The sequence below is a fragment of the Myotis nattereri genome, assembly GCF_964212035.1.
Source record: "Myotis nattereri genome assembly, chromosome: 8".
NCBI classification, from domain to species: Eukaryota; Metazoa; Chordata; class Mammalia; order Chiroptera; family Vespertilionidae; genus Myotis; species Myotis nattereri.
In genome coordinates, this window is record NC_138083.1 from 64,080,722 (window position 1) to 64,103,689 (window position 22,968).

At 52.0% G+C, this 22,968-nt stretch overlaps 1 protein-coding gene and 1 long non-coding RNA gene across 2 annotated transcripts; one reads left to right on the forward strand and one right to left on the reverse strand.

The window, feature by feature from the left end:
- Window positions 1-5,933: 5,933 nt before the first annotated feature.
- Window positions 5,934-18,983, forward strand: CIDEA (cell death inducing DFFA like effector a). The gene is made up of 5 exons (XM_081096454.1): window positions 5,934-6,045; window positions 11,909-12,053; window positions 12,841-12,987; window positions 17,745-17,926; window positions 18,532-18,983. Exons 1-5 carry the CDS (start codon window positions 6,008-6,010, stop codon window positions 18,677-18,679), a joined length of 660 nt encoding a protein of 219 aa, XP_080952580.1. The 5' UTR covers window positions 5,934-6,007; the 3' UTR covers window positions 18,680-18,983.
- On the reverse strand, window positions 12,281-18,965 carry LOC308522870. The gene is made up of 3 exons (XR_013996272.1): window positions 18,313-18,965; window positions 13,854-13,908; window positions 12,281-12,959 (listed from the first exon to the last, which is right to left on the reverse strand). It is a non-coding gene; the product is annotated as an uncharacterized lncRNA (long non-coding RNA).
- Window positions 18,984-22,968: the final 3,985 nt, after the last annotated feature.

Consider the following 22,968-nt stretch of genomic DNA (forward strand, 5'->3'; position numbering starts at 1 on the left):
TCCTTTGGGCACTTTCTTTGAGGAGAAAGATTCAAATTGAAGTCGGTGGAAAAGAACATCACCTTTGTTCCTACATTTGGGAGGAAAGAAACATCCAGTAACAACAACCAGAATGAGAGCCGGGCTGGGCCCAGGGCCCATGACCCCAGGTTGCTCACCGCCCAGCACAGCCTATTCAAGCGAGGACTGGGCGCTGGGCCGGCATCCAGCCCGCGGTCCGCGGACCCGGGTGATTATGAGCCTTTCTGGAGAAAAGGCCGCAGCTGTCATCAGACATTTAGGAGACCTCGTACCCCAGCAGGGTAAGAACCAAAAGGCCTCATTGACTAGCATAGGCCTGTAAGAACTCAATACTGAGTGTTGTTCTCTTTTCAACCCCCAGCCGAGAATGTGTTTTTATTGGTGTGGGGGGCGGGGGTGAGAGAGAGAAACATTGACCATCAGCGCCTCCCAAACACCTGACCGGAGAGGGAGCGCTGACCGGAATAGCACCTTCCGCGAACAGGATGACGCTGCGACCAGCGGAGCCGCACCGGCCAGGGCTCAGTAGAGCATTTGCCACGCAGGCTCCACAGCAGCTGTGAACATCTCAGCGTCCATTCCGGCCTGCAAGGCACTTCGCTTTTAATCTAGTTGGAGGCGCGCTTGTCTAGTCTGAGGGCTCCTTGCGCAAGTCTCCAGCCCGCCTGCCCCATCGCAGCGCAGCGTAGCGAACCACGCACACACCACGCGCTCTGCCTGTAGATCCCGCGGTGTCGCAGCTGAGCCTCAGGCCACGGGGTGACTTGTCCAGGGTCCGGCCCCAGGTTTCGGGTCTGGCTCACGCCCAGCTCCGGGGCCGCCCCGCAGTGCACCTGCGCTCCTGCATATGTGAGACACGGGGCGCTACTGAGTGACTGTGCGCCGACCTCCTGAGCACCCCTTCCCCATCAGGGGTCTTCTCAGCCCCTGGGCCTGTGGCGTGTGGCTCGGCTACTGCCCCCACCGATGGGCCCGCCCCTCCTGACTGTAAACACATCCTGGGCCCCCCAGATCCTCTTTCCTAATCGTGGTCCCCCGACCTCATTCGTTAACCCATGTGAAAAAAGAGACAGCTTAGTCGGTCACAAGCAACGCTCCCCAATTTTAGGAAAATTCACCTCAAATGTTGTTACCGGGCCCAGTACCAAGCCATAGTTCTGCGTGTCTGTAACTTGGGTTCAGCAGTGCTAGACCCAAACCTGCGCCGGTGGGAATGCAATGCCCAGGCCAGGCCTGTGTGTCAGCCCTAAACCACAGCTGCCACGCCTGCTCGCGAGAAATGAATTCTCTCAGCAGAACCACATTCCTGAGAGCTGCAACGTTTCCCTCTATTCAAAGTGTCCCCTACCCAGAATGTCCTTCTCAAATCGAAGAACAGTAATAGTGTTATTGCGGGGGGGGAGGGCGGGGCGCACTCCCTAGAAGGGGCAAGAGGCAGCCTAATGTCCTTTATCTTGATCTAGCAGCTTATACACATCATTCCCTGAGTTGCACACCAAAGAGCTGTGCACTCTACCGTATGTTTTCTGCAATACAATTGTTTTTCATTTTTTAAAAAGCCCACCAGTGCTTCTCTTTAATGAAACCAATTGGAAGCCAAAGGGCAAGGCGCTTCTAGTGCGATCCTACAGTCTGGGCAGAGAATGGATTGGGGGTGATTAGGGGAATAATTAGCATCATGCTCAGTAAAAGTTTGCTGAGCGTGATAGCAATCATTTACACCTTAGTATGAATAAATATATAGACTTATTTGAACAGTAAGCTTTGCTGGAAAGCAATATGGAAGTAGGAGGACCCCAAGAACTTTGGCTGTGGGATACAGTGAAGCAAACTGAACAAAATTCTTTGCCTTATTGATAATTCTGTGGAAGATACCCTAGTTATGAGGTCAACAGTAGCTGAGTTAGTACCTTTCCAGGGCTCTTTTCCTTCATTGATGTTATAACAAGACATAACACTTGTTAGTGCTTGACAGCTTGCCGTGTATTTCAAAAGCATTATCTCACTTAACCCTCATTGCAACCCACTGAGAGTTGCTATAGAATACTGATCCTCAGGGATTATTAGAAATAAAGACACTGGGGGGACGGGAGTGGGCTGGAAGAGGTTAATGGGGGGAAAAGGAAGACCTATGTAATACTTTCAACAATGAAGATTTTTTAAAAGAAAAAAAAAATAAAGAAATTGAAGCTCATTATAAAAAAGAAGAAAAGAAAACTTGCCCACAGTCAAAGAATCTGAAAGTAGCAAGGCCAGGGTTCAGAATCAGTGTTCAATTTTTAATCTATTTTGTTCATAAAATAAAGAAATAGGTTTAGAAGGTTGGGAAAGTTCCTTTGAGCTTAGGCATGTACGTTCTCTGTAATGTAGCCCCATACATGAGAAGCCGTTTCCGTATCAGGTACTCCGCTCCTGGCTGGGAGCTGGAGGAGGCCAGCTGTCCATCACCTGCATGGAAGTCATCTTCTCTCTGGGCTGGGCACTGGCCGAGCCAGCCTGCCCCTCACAGCATTTGCTTCTCCCCCATCCAATGAGACAGAGAACCCTGTGCCTTTTTATAGATGAAATCTGAGGCTGCGTGAGGTCACCCTGCTGGAATGAGGTAAAGCCGGGCTAGGAACCCAGGTCTCCGTGCTCCAGAATATGCTCTCTGCCAATGACCTGCCAGGACTCCGAGAGGACGGAGGAAGCCCTGCCTGGGAGAAAGGGCCAAGCCAACTGCAGCATCCACCCCACAGACAGCTGCAGGGAGCCGGAAGGTCAGCATGCTGCAAGTCCTCCCTCAGGCACCCTGTCAGCAATCGATGGCCGAATGAAGCACAAAATCTGGCCCCAAGATTCCTAATCTTGGTTGCACAGGAACATAGTAGTTGCTGAATAAAGGTACTAGTATACTACGTGATGTTGAATGAGAAAGGAGTTTGTGCGAGAGCCAGAAGATGGACAGGGGCTGGAAAAACACCCTCCCAGCACCGCTGGGCATGCGCTGCCTCTTACCCCCTTTTCTTTGGGGCCGTTTGTTGGAGCACAACATGCCCGTCCTCTCTCCCCTCCAGACACCTTCCTGGAGTGAACCGCCCGCTCATATGACACAGATCCCCCCTTAGGAGCAGGCAGGTAGCTGGCTGGCCTTGACGGCGGCTATGGCCTCTCCCCAAGCACCAACCAATACATCTGAGTGTGGCCCACAGGCCATAGCTTTCAACATAATCTCAATCCCAACTACAAACTTGTTTTCCCATCTGTATTTATCATCTTAATTAAGGCATGCCACCTCTCCGGTTACCCAAACCGGAAATATTGGAATTGTCTCCAGCTGCGTCTCTGCTAATTCATCACCACATCCTACAAAATCTCCTCTGGCTCCTTGCTCCTCTCTATGCCCACTGTCCGTCTGAATCTTGACTCTTCTACTTGGATCACCTACAGGCCTTGCCAGATGTCCTTCTCAAACCGATGTCTCCACAGGTCACCCCGACTTCCTGGCTCATTCCCCACTGAGAGCAACACCCACTGTGTGTTCAGGGCTATACAGGTTTGCTCCAACTTGGCTGCCTCCCTGGTTCCTACCATTCTCCTCCAGAACCCCCTACACCCACCCAGCACTTCCAGACATGCCATTACTGTCTTTGCCTTTGGTCTTCCTAAAAGCAGTGAGAATAATCACCCCCACCCCCACCCATCATTCACCTCACTCATCCTTGGTCCTTCCTGAACACCTTTTAGCAAAATCAATTACTTGTTGTTTCCCTTTGCAATTTGCATTCATATGTTACTGCTAACATAGGACCTCACTCATTCATTCAGCCATTAACAAGCCTTCTAACAGCGGAGGCCTCTCTAGGCCCTAGGAATGAGTGAACGAATAGCACCCATTGCCCTGACTGGTTATTGGTGTGTGAGAATCATCGGTGATCTTGGCCTTCACTGCTCCAGGTCTAATACACTGCGTCTCAGGCATGGGTATGCTGCCTTATACATTAGGTGTCAATAAATCAGAATGGTTGGGGAGCTTCACCACAGACTATTGGGTGCTATGAGATCATTTTCATTTCGTTAGGAGTGATAATGTCACTATAGTGTATAGTATATATTCCTCCAGAGATGCAAGTTGAAGGACTTTATGTGAAGGGGTTCAAATAAAAATATACATAAAAAATAAACAAATATGTCAGAATGTTGACAGTGGCTGGATTCAGGCACTGGGTGTAAGGGCGCTCATGTAATATCTTTATATTTGAAATTTTTCACTATAAGAGATTTTTTAAAAGGTGAATTGACTTGAATTGACTGGATCCATTTTCTCATCTATCAAATTGGGGGCGGGGGGAGGGACGCTTAGTCTGATCCGCCTGCTCTAACAGAATACTATAGACTGGGTGGCCCATAAACAACAGAAATGTATTGCTCACAGTCTGGAGGCTGACAGGCCAAGCTCAGGTGCCAGCATAGGCCTGCGGTGAGCGCACTCCTCCTGGGTCATAGCTGGCTGTCTCCTCACCAAGTCCTCAGTGGCTCAAGTGCTGAGGACCTCTTCTCAGCGGCTTTAATAAGGTGCTATTCCCATTCCGGAGGGCTCCACCCTCAAGACTTAACCACCTCCCAAAGGCCCCACCTTCCAATACTATTAAACTGGGCACTGGGGTTGGAATGGGAGTGGGGAACACAAACCTTCAGGCCACAGCAGGGTGTCCGTGGGGGGCAGCTGACACCCCGTCCAGCCCTAGTGGCTCTGGGCAGGAAACGCCCTCCACGAGCCCTGGAGCTGGGCAGCTCCCAGCAGGCCCCTGGGGGTCCAGGATTCTGGGAGGAAATTGCTTTTGGCTTCAGCATTCCTGCAAGTCAAATGAGGCTTGTTGGCAGCCTGACCTGAAGAGGAAGAAGTGCGCGCTTGTTCCTGTGCGTTCAGTGAAGGAGGACGGCAAGCACAAGCGGCCCGATGGACACGATCAAGTCCATGTGCTGAGCGGGCAGACGCGAGCTTAGGAAACACGGCTCCCCTAGGCAGGCAGTGCTGGGACCGAGGAGCCAGCCACTTGATCATGTGCGAAGTCTGCATCTTTGAAAGGGCTGGAGTTCGGGGTCTGTTCCGGTCCTTAACCTGCTCAAGAGACCTCTGCTTCGCTTTTGTAATTCAGGGTTCTATTGAACCCCCGGGAAGCGCCACCCCTACCCCCTTCTTCAGAAACAGGCGGAGCTGTACCTTCCCATAGAGCCATCTGTGCAAAGGGAGATGGATCAAGGCCCCTCAGCCCTGGCCGGTTCCCTCTTCCCTTCCTTACTCTGAGCAAGTCCCTTGCCTACAGCCAAGAGACTGTCACTGAAGCCCAAACGGACCCGTTACTCCTTCCCTCGGAATGCCCTTCTCACTGCCCGGAATGTCCACATGCAGCCGGAGGCACCGAACGGGAAGGAAGCCCGAGTGTCTGCAGCGAGGTCCTCACCTCTGCAAGGAACTTAGAGCCGCGCGTCGGGGGCACAGCCCCAGCGCTGGCTGGGCGCGGCCTGGGGCTCCCCAAAGCGCACCGCGGCCTGGGGGGTCCCCAATGCGCACCGCGGCCTGCGCCTCACTCTCCTCCCTGTGGCCCGGGTTTAAACAGCGCCTCCGCCTGCCCACAGCCCAGGCCATTCCGTCGGGGCTGAGGCTGTCCTCAACGGCCCCAGCCTCCAGAAAGCGCAAGACAAGCAAGCTGGCAAACGCGCGACCACCAAGTGGCCCGCGGAGCACGTCGGGGCAGGGTCGTCGGCGCCGCGGCCTCGGAGAGCCGCTCCCTGGAGGGGCCCGAAGGCTCTGGACCCCGGCGCGCTCCCAGATCGCTAAGCGACGACCTTCGGCGGAGGCGAGCCCAGTGCCAAGGCCCTCGCCCTCGTGGTCAGACGGAGGCGGGGCGGGGCGGGGCGGGGCGGGGCGGGGCGGGCGGCGGCGGCGGCGCTTTAAGAGGCGGCGCACGGTGGTAGAGGTCGCTGCCCGCTACGGCGCCCAACTATGGAGATGGCCCGGGACTACGCGGGAGCCCTCATCAGGCGAGTTCCACATTAGCAGGCTCAGCACCACGCCAATCCCGGTGTGCCCCGCAGGCTCCTTTGCCCGGCACCCCGTGAGCCCTCATCCCCTCCCCTCCGCGACCCCTTCCCCCCTACACCCTCATCCCCACGCTCCCCGAGGCCCGGGCTCCGCGCATCCCCCACGCCCCTGGCGCCCACGCCACGGCCAGCTGGGCAGGCGCGCGCCCTCCCCTCCTCCGGCTGCAAGTGTCAGGTGTGGCCTCCCGAGGTGCGCGGGCGTCCGCGGAACAGGTGACAGTGGTCAGTGCGGGGGTGGCCGCATCGCTTGCCTTAGCTGCCGACACAGATGAGGGCGCCGTCCCGGGAACCCAGGGCCACACTTCCATGGTGCGTGGGGCAGAGCCGCTCGGGGTCCTGCGGTTCGCGACGGGAGCTGGGGCGTGGGGAGAAGCGCCGGCGGGGGCGGCCCAGGCTACCCGGGACGAGCGCGGGCTGTGGCTCCAGTGGGAGGGCCGGCCCCGGGTGCGCCTGAACGCTCGCCCCGCAGCCTCCTGGCCCGGCTCCGCTCCTTTCCCTGTCTTGGGTTCGTTTCACATCCGGACATCCAACCCAGTCCCTGCTGATAAACCGTAAAGATTCTGCGTGGCAGTAACTTTATAAGTTTAAAGGAGCGATCATGTTTCTCTGAAGATCTTTAAAGTGCTTCGAAGAGGATGGAGACGCCCTTGAGGACCGTAACATGCAGGTGTTCAGAGATAATGGATCCCATTTGTACCGAGGGGTAAGGGCAGGCTGAGTGAGAGAAAGGGAAGGGAGAATCGCTTTACAAAACTAGTCTGACCGATAAGCTCTGAACTTGGGTCCTAACAGCAGCTGTGTGTAATACTGAAGGTTAGAGAAGCAGCTGCCCAGATGTACAGGTGGTCAGTCTGCACTGTGCTGGCTTTCTCTTTTAAAACAAACAAACAAATAACAACAAAAAAAAGGAAGTTAAGTGGTGGGATCCTGGAAGGTGAGAAACAGACTTGATTCGTGCTTCTTCCCTAACATGGTTTAGGCATAAAGGTAAAGCCCTTTGTTTCTTTCCTGTCTTTCTTCTCTTTCCCGTGCCACCCACCCCACACTCCCACCCCCAGGCGTAACAACTGTGAACAGGTTGGAGTGAATCCTCCAAACTTTTCTCCCAGGAACATCCAAACACCCACTCTCCAAGTTCCTCAGAGCGCTGAGGAGCTGGTGGGCTGTTTCAGGGATGGGTGAGAGGGCGCTGACTCCTCGCTGGCACTGGTGCTGGCATTGCCTGGAGCAGGAGGAGGAGGCCACACCTGCAGAGCTGAAGCTGGCCCTGCCCTTGCCCCTGACCCCTGCAACAGTGTCCCCAAATCCAAAATGTATCTGTGTGAGGTTTCCACTGGGTCAAGTGTGTGGTGGAAGCCACTGGCTTATGAAATATTGGCAAATCAAAGCGTAAGGAAGTATCTTATCTCCTGAAACATGTTCCTGCTGAGCTTGGCAAGCTCTCGCTGTGATTGGCTATTGGTCAGGACACACTGTTGCCACAGTTCTTGGGAATCAACCTGCTTCCAAATTGAGCTACTATAATTCTTTGGAATCTACCTGCTTCCAAACTGAACAGGAAGAAAACAACCAGACTGTTGAAAGGAACACAACATTCTTCCCGGCCCTTCTTAAAAACCACGTCCAGGCTAAAGATCCATGTGAGCCAGGTGACTGCCACATTGGTAATTATGGGCTCGCAGCACCTCTGTCTCCTGTGGATGCGCCTTCATTTAAACTAGCTGGTAGGCGATGTCCTAACTCTGTCTTTTGTTAGCAAATAGCTGAATTTAGCCAGGGAAGCAACCTAATCACATCTTCTTCAAAGATCAGCTATGTGTAAGCAATGATCAGATCTTAAGCCAGTCCTTAGTTCATTAACCATGTGTCACCACTAAGGGCCGTCGTCATAATGAAAGCAGCCTGAAGTCTCATCGCACACTCTGGACTTTAAGGATGTCCGCAGGTGTGTGCTGTCCCAGAGAAAGCCGGCCCTGTCTTTGTGTCCTGTCAGTGATAACATTCATGCCAACTCTGAAGTTCTTACAAAGCTGATGTGTCATAGTTTGCGCAAAATAGCTGATTTTGTAGCTGTTTAGGACATCTTTCCTTTTCTTGAACAAGGAGCTCTCTGTCTAGCGGCCATTGCAGTACACATTTCTACCACAGTAGTCTCAGGGATATAAGCAAGAAACCGAGTTTCCTACAAGTACACTTCTACTGCTCGTGGAGACCTCGCCAGGGCTGACGAAGACTTCCCACGCTGCCTCATTTCTCTGCGTTCCTATATTTGCCATCAATACTTCCCTTCTTACCATTGGCTTTGGCGGCAGTGCTCAGTTGACTTATATCCCACCCCTGTCTGTGCTTTATTACCTCATATGGATTCCTCTTTTTACCCCTAGCAGTGACGTGTGGGGTTCCCTCCATCATTGTTTCACTCTGAATCGTTCCTGGGCAGTGTCTTACCCTCAGCACGGCTGACACCAACATGTCTCTCTCTGGCTGTGAGAAACCTTGTTCCTGGGCCCGCCTTCTCCTCCGGCACTTTCAGCATGAACATCAATCAACGGGGTGCCAGATGAAGGCTCTTTCTTGGGGCCTGTGGGGTTTAGCTTTTTTCCTGGAGTAGAGTTCACCTCCATTGTCAGTGTGTTTGTTGCTTTATTTCACACACTTACGTACGTTGAGGACTCCTCACTTCAGTTCCCTTGAGGAAAAATCCAAAGACTCTCTGTTTTCCTCATTTCTGAAAGATATGTCCCTTCACAGTTTTCAAGATTAATTCTATGAAGTCTGGCTTCTCTTATTGACTTGATTTCTCCGAAATGATCTATTTCCTTGAACAGCAAAGCCTATTTCCTTGTGTGTTTCTTTCCTTCTAGTACGCTGTTTCCCTTCCTGCTTCCTGTGATTGCCTGCCCTTTCCCAGGAGTTCGAGGCGACTGAGGCGTGCTGTACCTAAGAGCAGGATTCTAAGGCTTCTAGTGCTCCCGTTTCAACATTGATATATTAAGAAATTGAGGGGGAGGTGGCAACATATTTTAGGCCTCGTGTTAATGGTCAGTGACATAAATTATTCGACTGAAAGAGGACCAAAAGGGAGTTAGGTTAATATACAGGGTGGGGATTAAGGGGTTGTAATTGTTTGTATGGAAAATAATACAACAATAAATAATAATGCAAGAATACACTCTGTTTCCCGTGCTCACAACTGTAAACCTACCTTTCCCCCGCCCTGAATTTCTTTGCTCATGTGGTAGCTCGTCGCCCTGCTGTCCATTTAGCTGCAGCAGGTAAGCACTCGTGTGGTATTTGTTAAATAGGTTGAATGTGTGTGACATTTCATTTAACCCCTTTTTACATTGTATATAAGGCAGTCTTGATTTTTAGGTAAGTTGGCACATCAAATCACTCATCCGGTTCCTTGAAAAGAAGGGAAGGATTTAATTTTCATGTCTTCAAAATTTTTTTATGTGTGCTCTCTAAGCCTTTTCTCCAATAACGACCCAGTTCTTGTGTAACAGGTAAGAAGAACACTAGCCTGTATGTTGTTTTACAAAATCAAGGATGACTCTCTTGAGGCCAGTGTGAAGAGGGAGGACCAGAAGTGACTGCCGGTTCTTGCCTTGTCAGAAGTTAAAGGGAAATAAGAACTTTGTATAATCAGCTGTGCTAGGTCCCTGGCGCATCGGTGCTTACTAAGGTGTGAGCGTTTGTGTCCTATGGGGAGATAGGGGACCACAGCAACTAGGTCAAAGCTGTTCGTGGCCCTAACTGGTTTGGCTCAGTGGATAGAGCGTCAGCCTGAGGACTGAAGGGTCCCAGGTTCAATTTCGGTCAAGGGCATGTACCTTGGTTGCAGGCACATCCCCAGTAGGGGGTGTGCAGGAGGCAGCTGATCGATGTTTCTCTCTCATCGATGTTTCTAACTCTCTATCCCTCTCCCTTCTTCTCTGTAAAAAATCAATTATATATATATATATATATATATATATATATATATATATATATAGAAGCTGTTCGTGCCCACAAGACGTGCCATTGACCACCAGGGCCTGGACCTAACATCCAAGACATGAACTTTGTTCTTCCATTTCTCTGATTTTGTCCCAGCCTATCTTTCACTCAGTGACTAGGTCATGTGTCAGCAGGGGGTGAGGTGCTGTGGGGAAATAAAAAATGTACAAATAGACCCTGGCCTCAGTTGGCATAGATTCTAGAAGGCCTCGTGGGCAATGGCAATGACTCGCCACTTTGGGGGAGAAGCTTGCCAGTGGGGATCCAGGGCTCCCCTCTGCTGTAGGAGGGTTTGCACCTGGCAGGGCAGACACCATGGTGTGAAAGCGGCAGCTGGATTTGAAGCCCTGTGCCAGCACTTGCCAATTCTGATCTTATTAATTTCTTTCTTAAAATATATTTTTATTGATTTCAGAAAGGAAAGAGAGAGACAGAAACATCAGTGATGAGAGAGAATCATTGATCGGCTGCCCCCCCCCATGGAAACTGAGCCTGCAGCCCGGGCATGTGCCCTGACCAGGAATTGAACCATGACCTCCTGGTTCATAGGTCAACCACTGAGCCACGCGGGCCGGGCTGATCTTACTAATTCTTTAATGTCCTGAGCCTCCATTTTCCTCACCTGTAATGCTTGTCCTGTAGTTCTTAGGCAATGCGCTAAGGTATATAGTATTTGGCACAGAGTGGAACTTGTATCTCTCTCTCTCCTCCTCCTCACAGGGACTTAGCCAGTGAGTTTAAGTCTCAGGTGCAAGGTTTAGGTTGCGAAGAAAGCCAGGCTCTAAGTGTAAAGCACAATATGGATCATCCTCGCTGCCCTGCCCACCGGCTCAGCAGGGATGAGACTGTGAGCAAACCCTCTGTAGCATCAGCTCAGCAGAATGCGGGCGTGTTGTTCATCGTGTTGCATAACCCAGGGACCTGGTTTAACTCCTGAGAATCGGGGCAAAGGTTCAGAGGCTGGTGCCAGTCCCACTGCTGCCTGGGTCGGGCTCGCATTCACTCAGGGGCTCTGGTCCTTCCGCTGGGAGCCCCCACTGGCGACCCTGACCTGGCACCATCCCTCGAAGTTGCCTCCCTGGAAACAGAGGGTGCAGAGGCTCTGGTGGCCTAAAGGGAAAGGGGCTGAGGGTGCGAACTGGGAACCCTGCCTCCCTCCAGCCATGAAGCAGCTCTTCCTCTCATGCTTAGTGCCTGAGGTTTGAAGTCCAGAGAGATGACGTCCCGCCTCTTTTCCTTTATAACTGGGGGCCCCTGAGAAGCCACTCTGAGCCTTTTCTCATCCGAGAAGTGGGTAATACTCAGCAGGTGCTCAGATACGAGCACTAATGAGGCACTAATGTGATGCTGGCTGAATATATTTCAGGCCTGATTCTTGCTAATAATCCAGGCTGTTCCCAGAACGCCAGGTTGTCGATGAGGCATCGGGATGAAGCACAGACACTCACTGTCAGAGGCCCCTCCTGAGACTGCTGGTAGCAGGAACTTAACTGACAACGTTTGAAAGCTGGTTCCTTACGATACAACCAGTTTTTCATTGAGCAAATTCCTTGGTGCGTCATTGAACTTCCACTTATGTTCATTTATAGAACTTCAGTTTAGACAATATACTACGTACAAGTTCTATGCCTCACACTAAGCTAGGCATTATGGGAGATGCAACAAAGAAGGCCTTGTCCATAAAGAAATGCCAATCTAGTTGGGAAAATAAAACATAGATAAATAAATGACTCTGTGGGTGTGTGTCTCTTCAGAGACTCTTTGAAAAAGTGATGTCAATTTTAATTTTCTTCTCCATTTCCAGGCCCCTGACTTTCATGGGTTCACAAACCAAGAAAGTCCTACTCACCCCCCTCATGCAGTCCCCTCGCCCCTTCCGAGTCTCCAACCACAACCGGAGCAGCCGGCGGGGAGTGATGGCAAGCAACCTGAAGGATCTGCTCAGCAAGGTGCCACCAGCGCTGTGCCTCCCACCAGGGCTCAGAAGACCCAGGCTCTTGGCTACTGAGCCAGTGCAGAGACAGAAATGTCCATGTCCTGGCCTTGGAAAGCCTAGGCGGGGGGGGGGGGGGGGAAGGGGAACCATGTCTAAGTGAAAAGATGAAGGGAAACGTTATTGCGTCTTTGTACCACAAGAGATTTAGGCGCAGAGACAAAAACCTTGAGAACAGCCATCAGTGGATAATGTAGCTTTATTTACTTGACAAGAGAAAATATAGGGAAGCAGCAGACTTTGGAAATCTGTTTTTTATTATAAAAGCCAGGGAAGAATCTCATGACCTAGATCGCCAAATAAGGAAGATTCGCATGGAGGCTTAACCTAGACACAGGCGCCCGTGCACAGAGGAAAGCATCCACCATGCAGGCTCTCAGAGAGACAGTCAGATATGCCGCACAAGAATGAAGCTCCTTAATTATCATAGGCGCAAGGTCATTCTTTTTATTTGTCAAAATAAGTAGGTAATTTTAGAAACTATAAATATTATGAAATGTAATCATGTATCTCATGTCATTGAAATCTCTGAAGAGGATAGTTCCCTTAAAAACCTTAACGTCTCTTTTTCCAAGCCAGGACTGAATCATAGACCCCATGAAGGTCTGTCGTGACCATTAGCATTTTATCAAAACCAGCCAGCTCTGCTGAAACTGTCATGTAAGCCATGGCTGTGAACGGTCAAAACGGAATCCCCTGCTCATTCTGTGTCTCTGATGTGTTGCCCCCCCCCCGCCCCCCAGACCCTGGACGCCCTGCTCATCACCAGCGGGCTGGTCACTCTGGTGCTGGAGGAGGACGGCACCGTGGTGGACACGGAAGAGTTTTTTCAGACCTTAGGCGATAACACACACTTCATGATCTTGGAGAAAGGACAGAAGTGGACACCGGTAAGCAAACGCACTCTATCCAGCTACTGGGTAGACATCTTACCTACAAAAGTGAATTCCCTATTTCGGTGTTGATTTGCCCACTTTTAAAATAGACCCTTTATACTCCCCTAATAACTGGATCTACTGCCCTTGAAGAGATTTTTATAAACTAGAGGCCCGGTGCACAAAATTTGTGCACTTGGAAGGGCGGGGGGAGTCCCTCAGCCTGGCTTGCACCCTCTCGCAGTCTGGGAGCCCCCAGGGATGTCCAGCTGAGGGCTTAGGCCCGCATCCTTAGCACTGCTGCAGAGGCGGTGAGCCCAGCTTCTGGCTGAGCAGCTCTACCCCTGTAGGAGTGCACTGATCACCAGGGGGAAGCTCCTGTGTTGATATTCTGCCCCCTGGTGGTCAGGGTGCCTCATAGCAACCAGTCATTCCACTGTTTGGTCAATTTGTATATTAGCCTTTTTTTATATAGGATATTTCTAGGAAATGTAGCATCTTTGTGAGCATGGGTTGTTTGACTTAAAGCAAATAATTCTGAGGGACAAGCTTTGGGCAGCAAGTAGCTACGATCCTATTAAAGCCTGTAGATATGACCCAGTGACCATTCACTGTCTCTGTCCTTAGGAAGCCAGCAAGCCAATGAAATGAGGGGTGTGTGTGTGTGTGTGTGTGGCTACAGTGATTTAGAAAAGTTAAGATATAGAATAGTTTTCTATTTCTGGGAAAACTATAGATTATATGTCTTGGAAAACCCTCCCACTAAAAATGTAAAGCAAATATGAAAACATCTTTTTATATGGGAGCCAGAATCCCGACGGGAAAGCAAGCACTGAAGCTGGCTCTCCCGGCAGGCGTCTCACCTGTGGGCCTCCACTGACCTCAGTGACTCAGGGCTCCAGTTTTGATGGCTGCTGAGAGGACAGGAAACAAGGTCTGGGGAGTAACAGAAAGGGAGTCAGATTAGAGATGCCCACAGAAAGCAGAGAATGTAACGGTCTCTCCTGAGAGTCTGGCAGACAGCTGTCCCTACAGCTTATAGGGACTATTGATTCTAAAACCACCCAAGCCGAAAGTTTAGTTCACAGAGACCCAGGGAGGAAGCATCAGAGGCAGGAGTTTACTCCTTAAATTCTCTTCATTCAAACAGCCTCTCCCAGCAGTCCTAGTGTCCCAGGTAACCAGCAGGAGCAAATAGGCTCAGAATGGGCATTGACCGAGGCCTCAGGGAATCTTTGTTCCTAAAGTTCCAACAAACGTGAATTGACAGTAAAACACAAGACATGAGGGCTCCGGGCACCAAATATGAGAGGACGCAGAAATAACAAAGTCAGGCCTGCAAACCCTCAGCTATGGGATCATCAGAGACAGTGTAAATAACTGCACTTAAAATGTTCAAAAAGATATAAAAAGTAATCTAAAGTAATGAGGAGCAAGAAGGAACTTTTAAAAACTAGATAGACTTGGAAGAATAATACAATTTCTAGAAACAAAAAAGATAGCAGTTCAAGTAAATGAAAACTCAGACAGGACCTGGAAGGTATGTCTAAAGAAGGTGCCTATGATGTAACACAAAGAGGCAGAAAACTGGAAAGCAGTCGGAGCTGTGACTGAGAAGGTCTAATATATGCCTACTGGGCACTCGCAGTGTGATAGTTTTTTAAAAACAAAACACAACAGACAAACCATTTTTTAAAATGATAAATTCAACTCCGTCCAGAATTCTTTTTATCAAAAGGTACTATAAAGGAAGTAAAACAATAAGCCACAAGTGGGGAGAAGGTGTTTCCAAGACAACCCGACAAAGAATTCGTATTCCACGAATGTAAAGGACTCACACAAATCAGTAATGGGAACAATAGACAGTCCACCAGAAAAATGGGCAAAGACAGGGACAGGCATCTGCACAATAAATGGACAACAAAACACAGGGAAATACGCAGCCTCATGGGTGACTAGGAAAAGTTAAGACCACAATAAGGTACTTTTTACACCGTTATTAGATTTGGTGTTGTTAGGCTTTTAAACCTTTCCCATTTTTAAGATATGGAACAATGAACTCTCGCATGCTCCCACCAACTACTATTTAAGACAACTTGCCTTTATCCCATGGAGTTGAACTGAGTAGGTCCATTCCTAGACATAACCCAGCACAGGATACCCAGCATGTGCTTCCATGTAAATACACATAAATAAACATCCTGTTGGCCCAGCCGGCAATCTCCGTGGTTAGCATCTATCTATGAAGCAGGAGGTCACCGTTCAATTCCTGGTCAGGGCACATGCCTGGGTTTCAAGCTCAATCCCCAGTGGGGGGAGCATGCAGGAGGCAACCATTCAATGATTCTCTCTCATCACTGATGTTTCTACCTCTCTCTCCCTCTCCCTTTATCTCTGAAATCAATAAAAAATATTTTTAAAAATAAATAAATAAAAATAAACACACTGTTGTATAATCATCAGCGGGAATACTCTTCTGCTGGGAAAATGCATGAAGTACAACTCCAGACATCTATGTGGATAAATCTCATCAACTATGTTGAGTGGAAACATACATTCTTATCTTTCTTTCCACTCTTAAAAATTAATGAAGACCCAAACAACTTTGTTTCTTATATCAATAGAATCTATAGATACTCATCAATCAGGGGTTCTCAACCGGGGAGTATGTTGCCGCTCAGGGGACATTAGGAAATGTTTGAAAGCTCTTTTGGTGTTTACGACTGGGGCAGTGGTAGACTAATGGCATCTAGTGGGCAGAGACTAGAGATGCGGCTAAATATTCTACGTGCACAGGACAGCCTCTAGGATGAAGCCCGAAGTGGGTGATTGCTGGGATGCCGAGCTAAAGTATAGGGCGGTGATGGAGTGTGTGGGATACAAATAATGACGGTTCACGGAGAGGCCTGAAGCCGCTCAGTCTACTAGTGGCCTGGGTGACATGTGAGCTTGGGTTGGAGTCTTCTCTTTCTTCTTTTTTTAAAATATAGATTGTACTGTTGCATCCTTTTTTAAAGCATCATTCTTTTTAAAATAAATTTTTAATGATTTCAGAGAGGAAGGGAGAGGGAGAGAGAGAGAAACATCAATGATGAGAGAGAATCCTTGATCGGCTGCCTCCTGCATGCCCCCCACTGGGGATCCAGCCTACAACCCAGTCATATGCCCTGACAGGCAACTGAACAGGTGACCTCCTGGTTCATAGGTCAACGCTCAACCACTGAGCCACGCTGGCTGGGCTGGAGCCCTTTCTTGACTTCCGCTTTTCATCCATCTTCTCTCAGGGTGGAAATGTGCACCTCCAGCCAATTATACATCCTACCCCAGGTGGAAGTGTGTTTTTTTAACCAGTGAGGCCAATAGAACTTTCCGCCCAGAAATAGCCACCAGGGGACTCCCTTCCTCAGTCTAAATGCCTGAAGCCTGTGAGGCAGGAGCTGCGTGAAGCTCGCTCAGGAAGCGGTCAGGGGCAGTCATTTCCTCCTTCCTTGGTCAGCAAGCAGCACAGAGCTCCACAGGCCCGGGTGAGGTCACACGCCGATTAGCTTTGTGAGCACAGCTTGGTGTTGATTTAAGGCCAAGACTCAAGGAAGACATTTAGGGAAAGTAAGATAAAAGCTTTCATATAGCAGGAAGGAACACAAGGCAATAAAAAAGAGTTGTGGCAGGATTATAGATGAAAACTCCTTTTGATTCTGTAATCTTGTTTCTTTAAAATGTTTCCTAAATGATGGAGAGTTTGCACCCCCTAAAGTAAAGAGGCTGCAGGGCCTCTTGGGCCTGAAACATTAGGCAACAGCCAGGATCTCTCCCTGTGTGTGTTCTGTGCGGGAGGAAAGAGTAGCTCCAGCAGGAAGGGTTTGAGTACTTCAAGGAGAACTGGTGGTAACTTCAAATATAGTAGATTATTGTCGTTATGAACTTAACAGTCATAGCCTCAACTACTCCCAACCCCGGAGGGTCACGCGACTTGGTAACTCTATTGATTTATGTACATTTGAATCCTAAACACTGCAAGATCCACGTGATGGGCAAACCCACAGGAAGCGTAGCCCCTGGGTCTGGCATTTGTCCCCCGGGACAGCTCTGTTCTCTTGTGTGTTTTTTTCAAAGCTCTTGGTGGGGAAGATCATATTGAAGTGCTGTTTATAAACACTTTCTCCTCCCAACCTGAAGGGTCTATGGTGTTTCGGGGAGACTGCGCGTGGATACTGTAACCAAACAACTTTCCCCAGGAAGTCAGGGTTCCCCCAGGGCGGTTACTGGAAAAGAGGGGGCACCCTAGGAAAGTTCTCACACTGCCCCTCACGGTGGCCATGTGATTCTGAGACTCTGCCCAGAAGCCTCTTATCAAATGGAAATAATGCTGCCTGCTTCTCTTTGAACAGACTGTGTCATAGTCATGAGACTGTCCATGTCAGACAAGTAACTGTGGTCACCCTCGGTGACGAGCGTGAGTGCCTCTCAATGCCATGTGTCAACAGCACAGCCACTCACTGATGTCTGGGTCCTGAAACCAAGGCCCCACCGCCAAATCACAGTCATCCGGAGCCACCAAACTCAGCGGATTCAGGAAGGATACTTCCTTAGGGGTGTGGACCTGGTAGCCACATAAGCATTTTGCTCTGCTAAACACATTCCTCAAATAATTAGCAGCTTAGTCACTACCAGATTTTAAACCAACAGAGTCTAAACTAGCATAAAACCAGAATTACAGGACGTGCATGTCATAGCGGGATGCTCCTTACATGTCTTCCTCCCTTACTGTCTAGAGTACTAACTACATCACCGCCCGCCAGCAACCGAAGAAATCAGGAATAGCAAGAGTCACCTTCGACTTGTACAAGCTGAGTCCCAAGGATTTCATCGGCTGCCTCAACGTGAAGGCCACCATGTATGAGATGTATTCAGTGTCCTACGACTTCCGGTGTACAGGGCTCAAGGCCCTGGTGAGGTAACAGACTTCGGGGTCAACTGAGGGGTCTGGAAACTGCACGTGACTCGGTCCCCGCCACCCGTCCCCAGGCAGCCTGTCCCCCACTTGCTCCTCTGCACTCCCAGGCCCAGCCCCTCGGAGGTCCTGACCTGACCCGTACCCATTGAAGTTTACACTGTTCACACTGTCATGCAGCAGCTTAAATCTCACCCCCCCTGCTCACCCCCTGCCCTTCGCACACCCAAGGCCTCCAGAATAAGCAAGTGGCTGAAGGACAGGACATAAGTGTACTCTCAGGAGCACAGTCTGCCTACTCAGCTCTTTCTAGCTGCTGAACAACATTGGGAAGTGGCCAGTGGAAGGGTAGTCCCGGTCAGTGTCATCAGCATCCCCTGGGAGCTCACCAGAAATGCAGAGTTCCAGGTCCTGCTCGAACCTCCCGGGTCCTGTATGTTAGCTAGCCCAGGCAGGAGGGGCGGGGGGAGGGGCGGGGGCAGGTGTGCGCATTGCCTACTCTGAGCGCATGTTTGGGGGAAAGGGGTTGTGAAAAATCCCCACTCCATCTGTTCTTCACGGGCTCGGACCTCCAAGCCTGACGCGTGTCCCTGTCCCTTCTGTTGCAGGAGCCTGCTGCGGGTCCTGTCCCACGCTGCCCAGGTGGCCGGGCACTTCCTCATCTACGTAGGCAAGCACATGCTCCAAGTGCTGGGTGACACAGAAGAGCAGACTTCTCCCGGGTTGCGCTCCAGGCATAAATTCACGATTGGATAGGGTTGCAGTTTGAGGAGCTCAGCAGGCCTTGTTCCTTTGCAAATGACAAATTTTGAAGATGCTTATGTTCACTTATGCATTATACACACGTGCACTTGTAGGCTGTCCATCACTTCTGCTCTGGAGTGGTACCCAGGTGAAAGGAAAGGGGCCATGAAGCAGATGCCGGAGCGGGAGGAGAGGTGTAGGTGCCCCCATATGCGGAGGAAGGGACCCAGGAGCAGGAATGTCGTGGGTGGCTAAGGAGCAACGCCTCATGCACTAGGCCCCTGTGACTCCTCACCTCCTGCAATAAACCAATCACAAGAATTACTTTTAATGTGTATACTTTCTGGTGTCTCCTTCATCTTCCAAAAAACAAAACTTTCATTTAGAAGCAAAACTCAGCCAGAAATCTTTTGCTAACAGATATAATCACTTTTTTTGGGGGGGGGGGGGTTAATCCTCACTGGAGGATACTTTTTTCCATTGATTTTAGAGAGAGTAGAAGTGAGGGGAGGTGGGGGAGAGAGAAACATCAATGTGAGAGAGCCACATCAATTGGTTGCCTCTCCCACGTGCCCCAACCGGGACAGGGAACTTGCAACCCAGGTACATGCCCTTGACCAAATCGAACCCTTCACCCTTTGGTTCTCAGGCTGATGCTCTAACCACTGAGTCACGCCAGCCAAGACAATATAATCACCTTAAAAATATATGTATTTTTATTGATTTCAGAGAGGAAGGGAGAGGGCGATAGAAACATCAATGAGAATCATTGATGAGCTGCCTCCTGCACACCCCCTACTGGGGATCAAGCCCACAACTCAAGTGCAAGTGCCCTGACCAGGAATCGAACCTCCTGGTTCATAGGTCAACACTCAGCCACAGAACCACACTGGCCGCGCAATATCACTTTTAAGTCTTTATTAGTACTTGGTGCAGCAGGAATAACGAGCTGGAAAATGTGACGGTGGGTGTGTGTGTTTTAACATGGGTCCTGAGTGAGCTCAAAGGGACCCAAAAGTTCAAGGATGGTCTTCAAGCAGCACTTTCAGCCTTTTTCTTAAAAAACAAGCAAACAAACAAAATCAACTTCCCACCTAGACCTGTTGCATGATGCTAGTGGATCCTGTCTTCACTCCCTAATGTCACTGTGTTCTCAACTGGGACCCTTGGTTACAAGTGACAGAACTCTGACTGAGGCTGCCCTAAACCCAGAGGCAGCCAGGAGAGCAGCGGGCGAGCTGCAGGCACAGCCAACCCGGCACTCTCACAGGGTGGCCAGGAATCTTCCTCTCGTTTCCCTGAGCTGGCGTCACTTCCCGCGGGCCCTCCTCACATGGAAGCAAGATGCCGGCTGCTCTGGACGGCCTCCAGGAAACCCCTGCACGGGCCCCTCACTGCGGTCACTGCAGCTGGGGACACACACCCGATCCTGCAGACGGGGAAGGCCAGCCCCAACCACATGGGGCTCCCCAAGGAAATGGGGGTGCTGCTACTAGAATAAGGGTAGCAGATGCCAGGAAACAAATCTACCCCTGCTCAGATTTGTGGGTTTCCTATTAAGAAATGTTGCCGCAGGCCTGCCGTCGTGGCTCAGTGGTTGAGCATCAACCAACCTATGAACCAGGAGGTGACAGTTCGATTCCCAGTCAAGGCCCAGTCAAGGCCTGGTTGCAGGCTCGATCCCCAGTGCACGGCATGCAGGAGGCAGCCAATCAGTGATTCTCTCATCGTTGATGTTTCTCTCTCTCTCTCCCTCTCCCTTCCTCTCTGAAATCAATTAAAAAGTACATTTTAAAAATGTTGCCACAAATACCTTTCTCCTTTGCTGGCTGACAGCTCCCACACAGTAAAGACACTACAGGCTGTCCCGGAACCCTAGGGGTTCCCTGCACCCAACCATTTCTGCGGCTCCTGCCCCCTGTCAGACCTTCCCCAGTGAGCCTAGCTGGTTTCTCCCTTCAAACTCAGCCCAGAGCCCCCCTGCATCCGGAGGCAGCGTCCACCCCAGTCCTGAGCTGGCTCTGTGTGCAAACTACCTCCTTGGGGCAGTGGGCCGGGAACCAGGGAACCAGCGGCCCGGGCAGGGGGTCGGGGGGCAGTGGGCAGGGGACAGTGGGCAGGGGGCAGTGGGCCGGGAACCAGGGAACCAGCGGCCCGGGCAGGGGGCAGTGGGCGGGGGGGGGGGGCAGTGGGCGGGGGCAGTGGGCGGGGGGCAGTGGGCAGGGGGCAGTGGGCAGGGGCTGTGGGCAGGGGGCAGTGGGCCGGGAACCAGGGGACCAGCTGCCGGGCCGGGGGCAGCCAGGAGGGACCGCCCAGGCCAAGCCCCGCCTGCGCGGTGGGTCCAGGGGTGGCGCCCGCGGCCCCGTGCGCCCCGCGCTGTCCGGCGCCCCTGCCCGGCGGCTGCTATATAAGGAGCCCCGCGGAGAGCCCGCCCCGTCGGGGCGCCGAGCCCGGGTGTCCGCGCCCCAGAAGCGCTCGCTCAGCGGGGCCTCGGCGCCTCCAGGCAGCGCCCTGCCTCCCGCCGCCCCGCCCGCGTCACTTCCCGGGGAGCCCCTCCCGGCCGCGGCCGCCGCTTCCAAAAAAGGAATTTTCCTCGAACTGCCCACCCCGTGACTCACCCGCGCTCCCGCGGCGCCTCCTCTTCCTCGCGGTGTCCAGGGGCGCCCAGGCCCGTTTTAGGGGGTGGGGGGTTGTGTGAAAGGAGAATGGGGAGGGGCCATCGCTCCTCGAGAGGGGAAATATATTCAAAAGGAGGCTCTCCGGAATCTGGGGGCTCCTGAGCACGGGACAGCCGGGGGGGGGGGGGCTCCAGACTCTGAAGAGCTCGCGGGGCCCCAGGCTCCGGGCTCCGGGCCAGCGGGGACGGGGCGCGAGGGCTGGTGCCGCCGGCACCCCGGCTGGGCGCGCCCTCCGGGGCCTCCGCCGGGGAAACGGCGGGACTGAGACCCGCCCTTTGGGGAAGGTCCCGGCAGGTGCGGCCCCTCCCGCCTCCGGTTCCCGTTAGGCACCCTGCGTTCCAAACGCGCCACTTCCCGGGGCTAATCTTAGTTCCCCGGGACCCGCATTTAGCCCCGGAGCTCAGGAGAGGCCAGGGCCCGCGGCTGGCGGGGGGGGGGGGGATTTAATGGGGTGAGGCGGGCTGGCTTCAGCCACAGTCCCCCCGGCTGTGCTGCGCGCGGAGCCAGGCGCACCCCGCGGAGAAGGCGCTGCCGCTGCGGGGGTTTAGGCGTCGCCAATAGCTGAGTCGTTAGCCGAGTCCGCGCTGGTGGCAGGTGCCCCTTCCCAGGACCCCGGGGAAGGATCAGGGTCTTTCTCTGTGCCCTCGAGGGGGCCAAGTTCCAGGCTCCACCTCACTGACTTCTGGGTTGTGATTCAGAAAACACAAAATGGTTCCTATGAGCTCGGGGTTCGTGACCTCCCAGGTCTGGTGCACCTGGGTGTTCGCCAGTGGCCCCCACACGTCCGGTGTGGGCCAGGTTCAGGTCACCCTCTGTCGGGAGCAGGGCGCCGAGTCCTGGCCTGGCAAGAGCTAAGGTGTTAGAACGGCGTCTTCTAAAAGCCATGACCTCATGGCCAAGGACAGACTGGTTAAAATCAGCCTGCACAGACCTCCCTGCCACTCTCCTCCTTCATCTATAAAGTGAGGATCAAAATGAGGTGGTTCAGGAATTCCACCCCCAGATAGGTCTTCTCGGCACCGTTTTTAAAAATGTAAACAGAGTGCCTTTGCCGGCCTGGTATCTCCAGCTCTCCACAGTTCCCCTCTCCTCCAGCCCTGGGGAAGGCCTCTGCCACCTGGGCGGCCAGGCCCCAAGTCAGTGACATTGCTGTGGCTTTTTCAGACTAGCATCCGAAAAACTGGGATCTGGTTCTGCAAAGGGAAGCTCTCCTTCTCCTCACGCGGGCAGCTTCCACCTGCTTTTTTTCCTACGCAGAGACTTAAGGTGGGCATGTCCCCTCTCACAGAGCCACGGCCTGGCCCTGCCTGGTGTGGCCCACCTGGGGACATGGGGTTCCCTGCCCTCAGTGCCCTACACCTGCGGGAGTGTGGCCTTTCTCCAGGGAGGGCCCAGCCTGCTCACAGCCCAGGACCAGCCACAGACGGTGACCTGCCTCCTAATCTGAGGAGTGCTGCTCCCACTCAGGGTGTCTACCTCCTGCTCCTACTGCTCTGTGATAAACAGCTCATATGTAAAGAAAACTTTGGGCCTTGGTCAGGTAGCTCAGTGGGTTAGAGCGTCGTCCTGATACACCAAGGTTGTGGGTTCCATCCCCAGTCAGGGCACATACAAGGATCAACC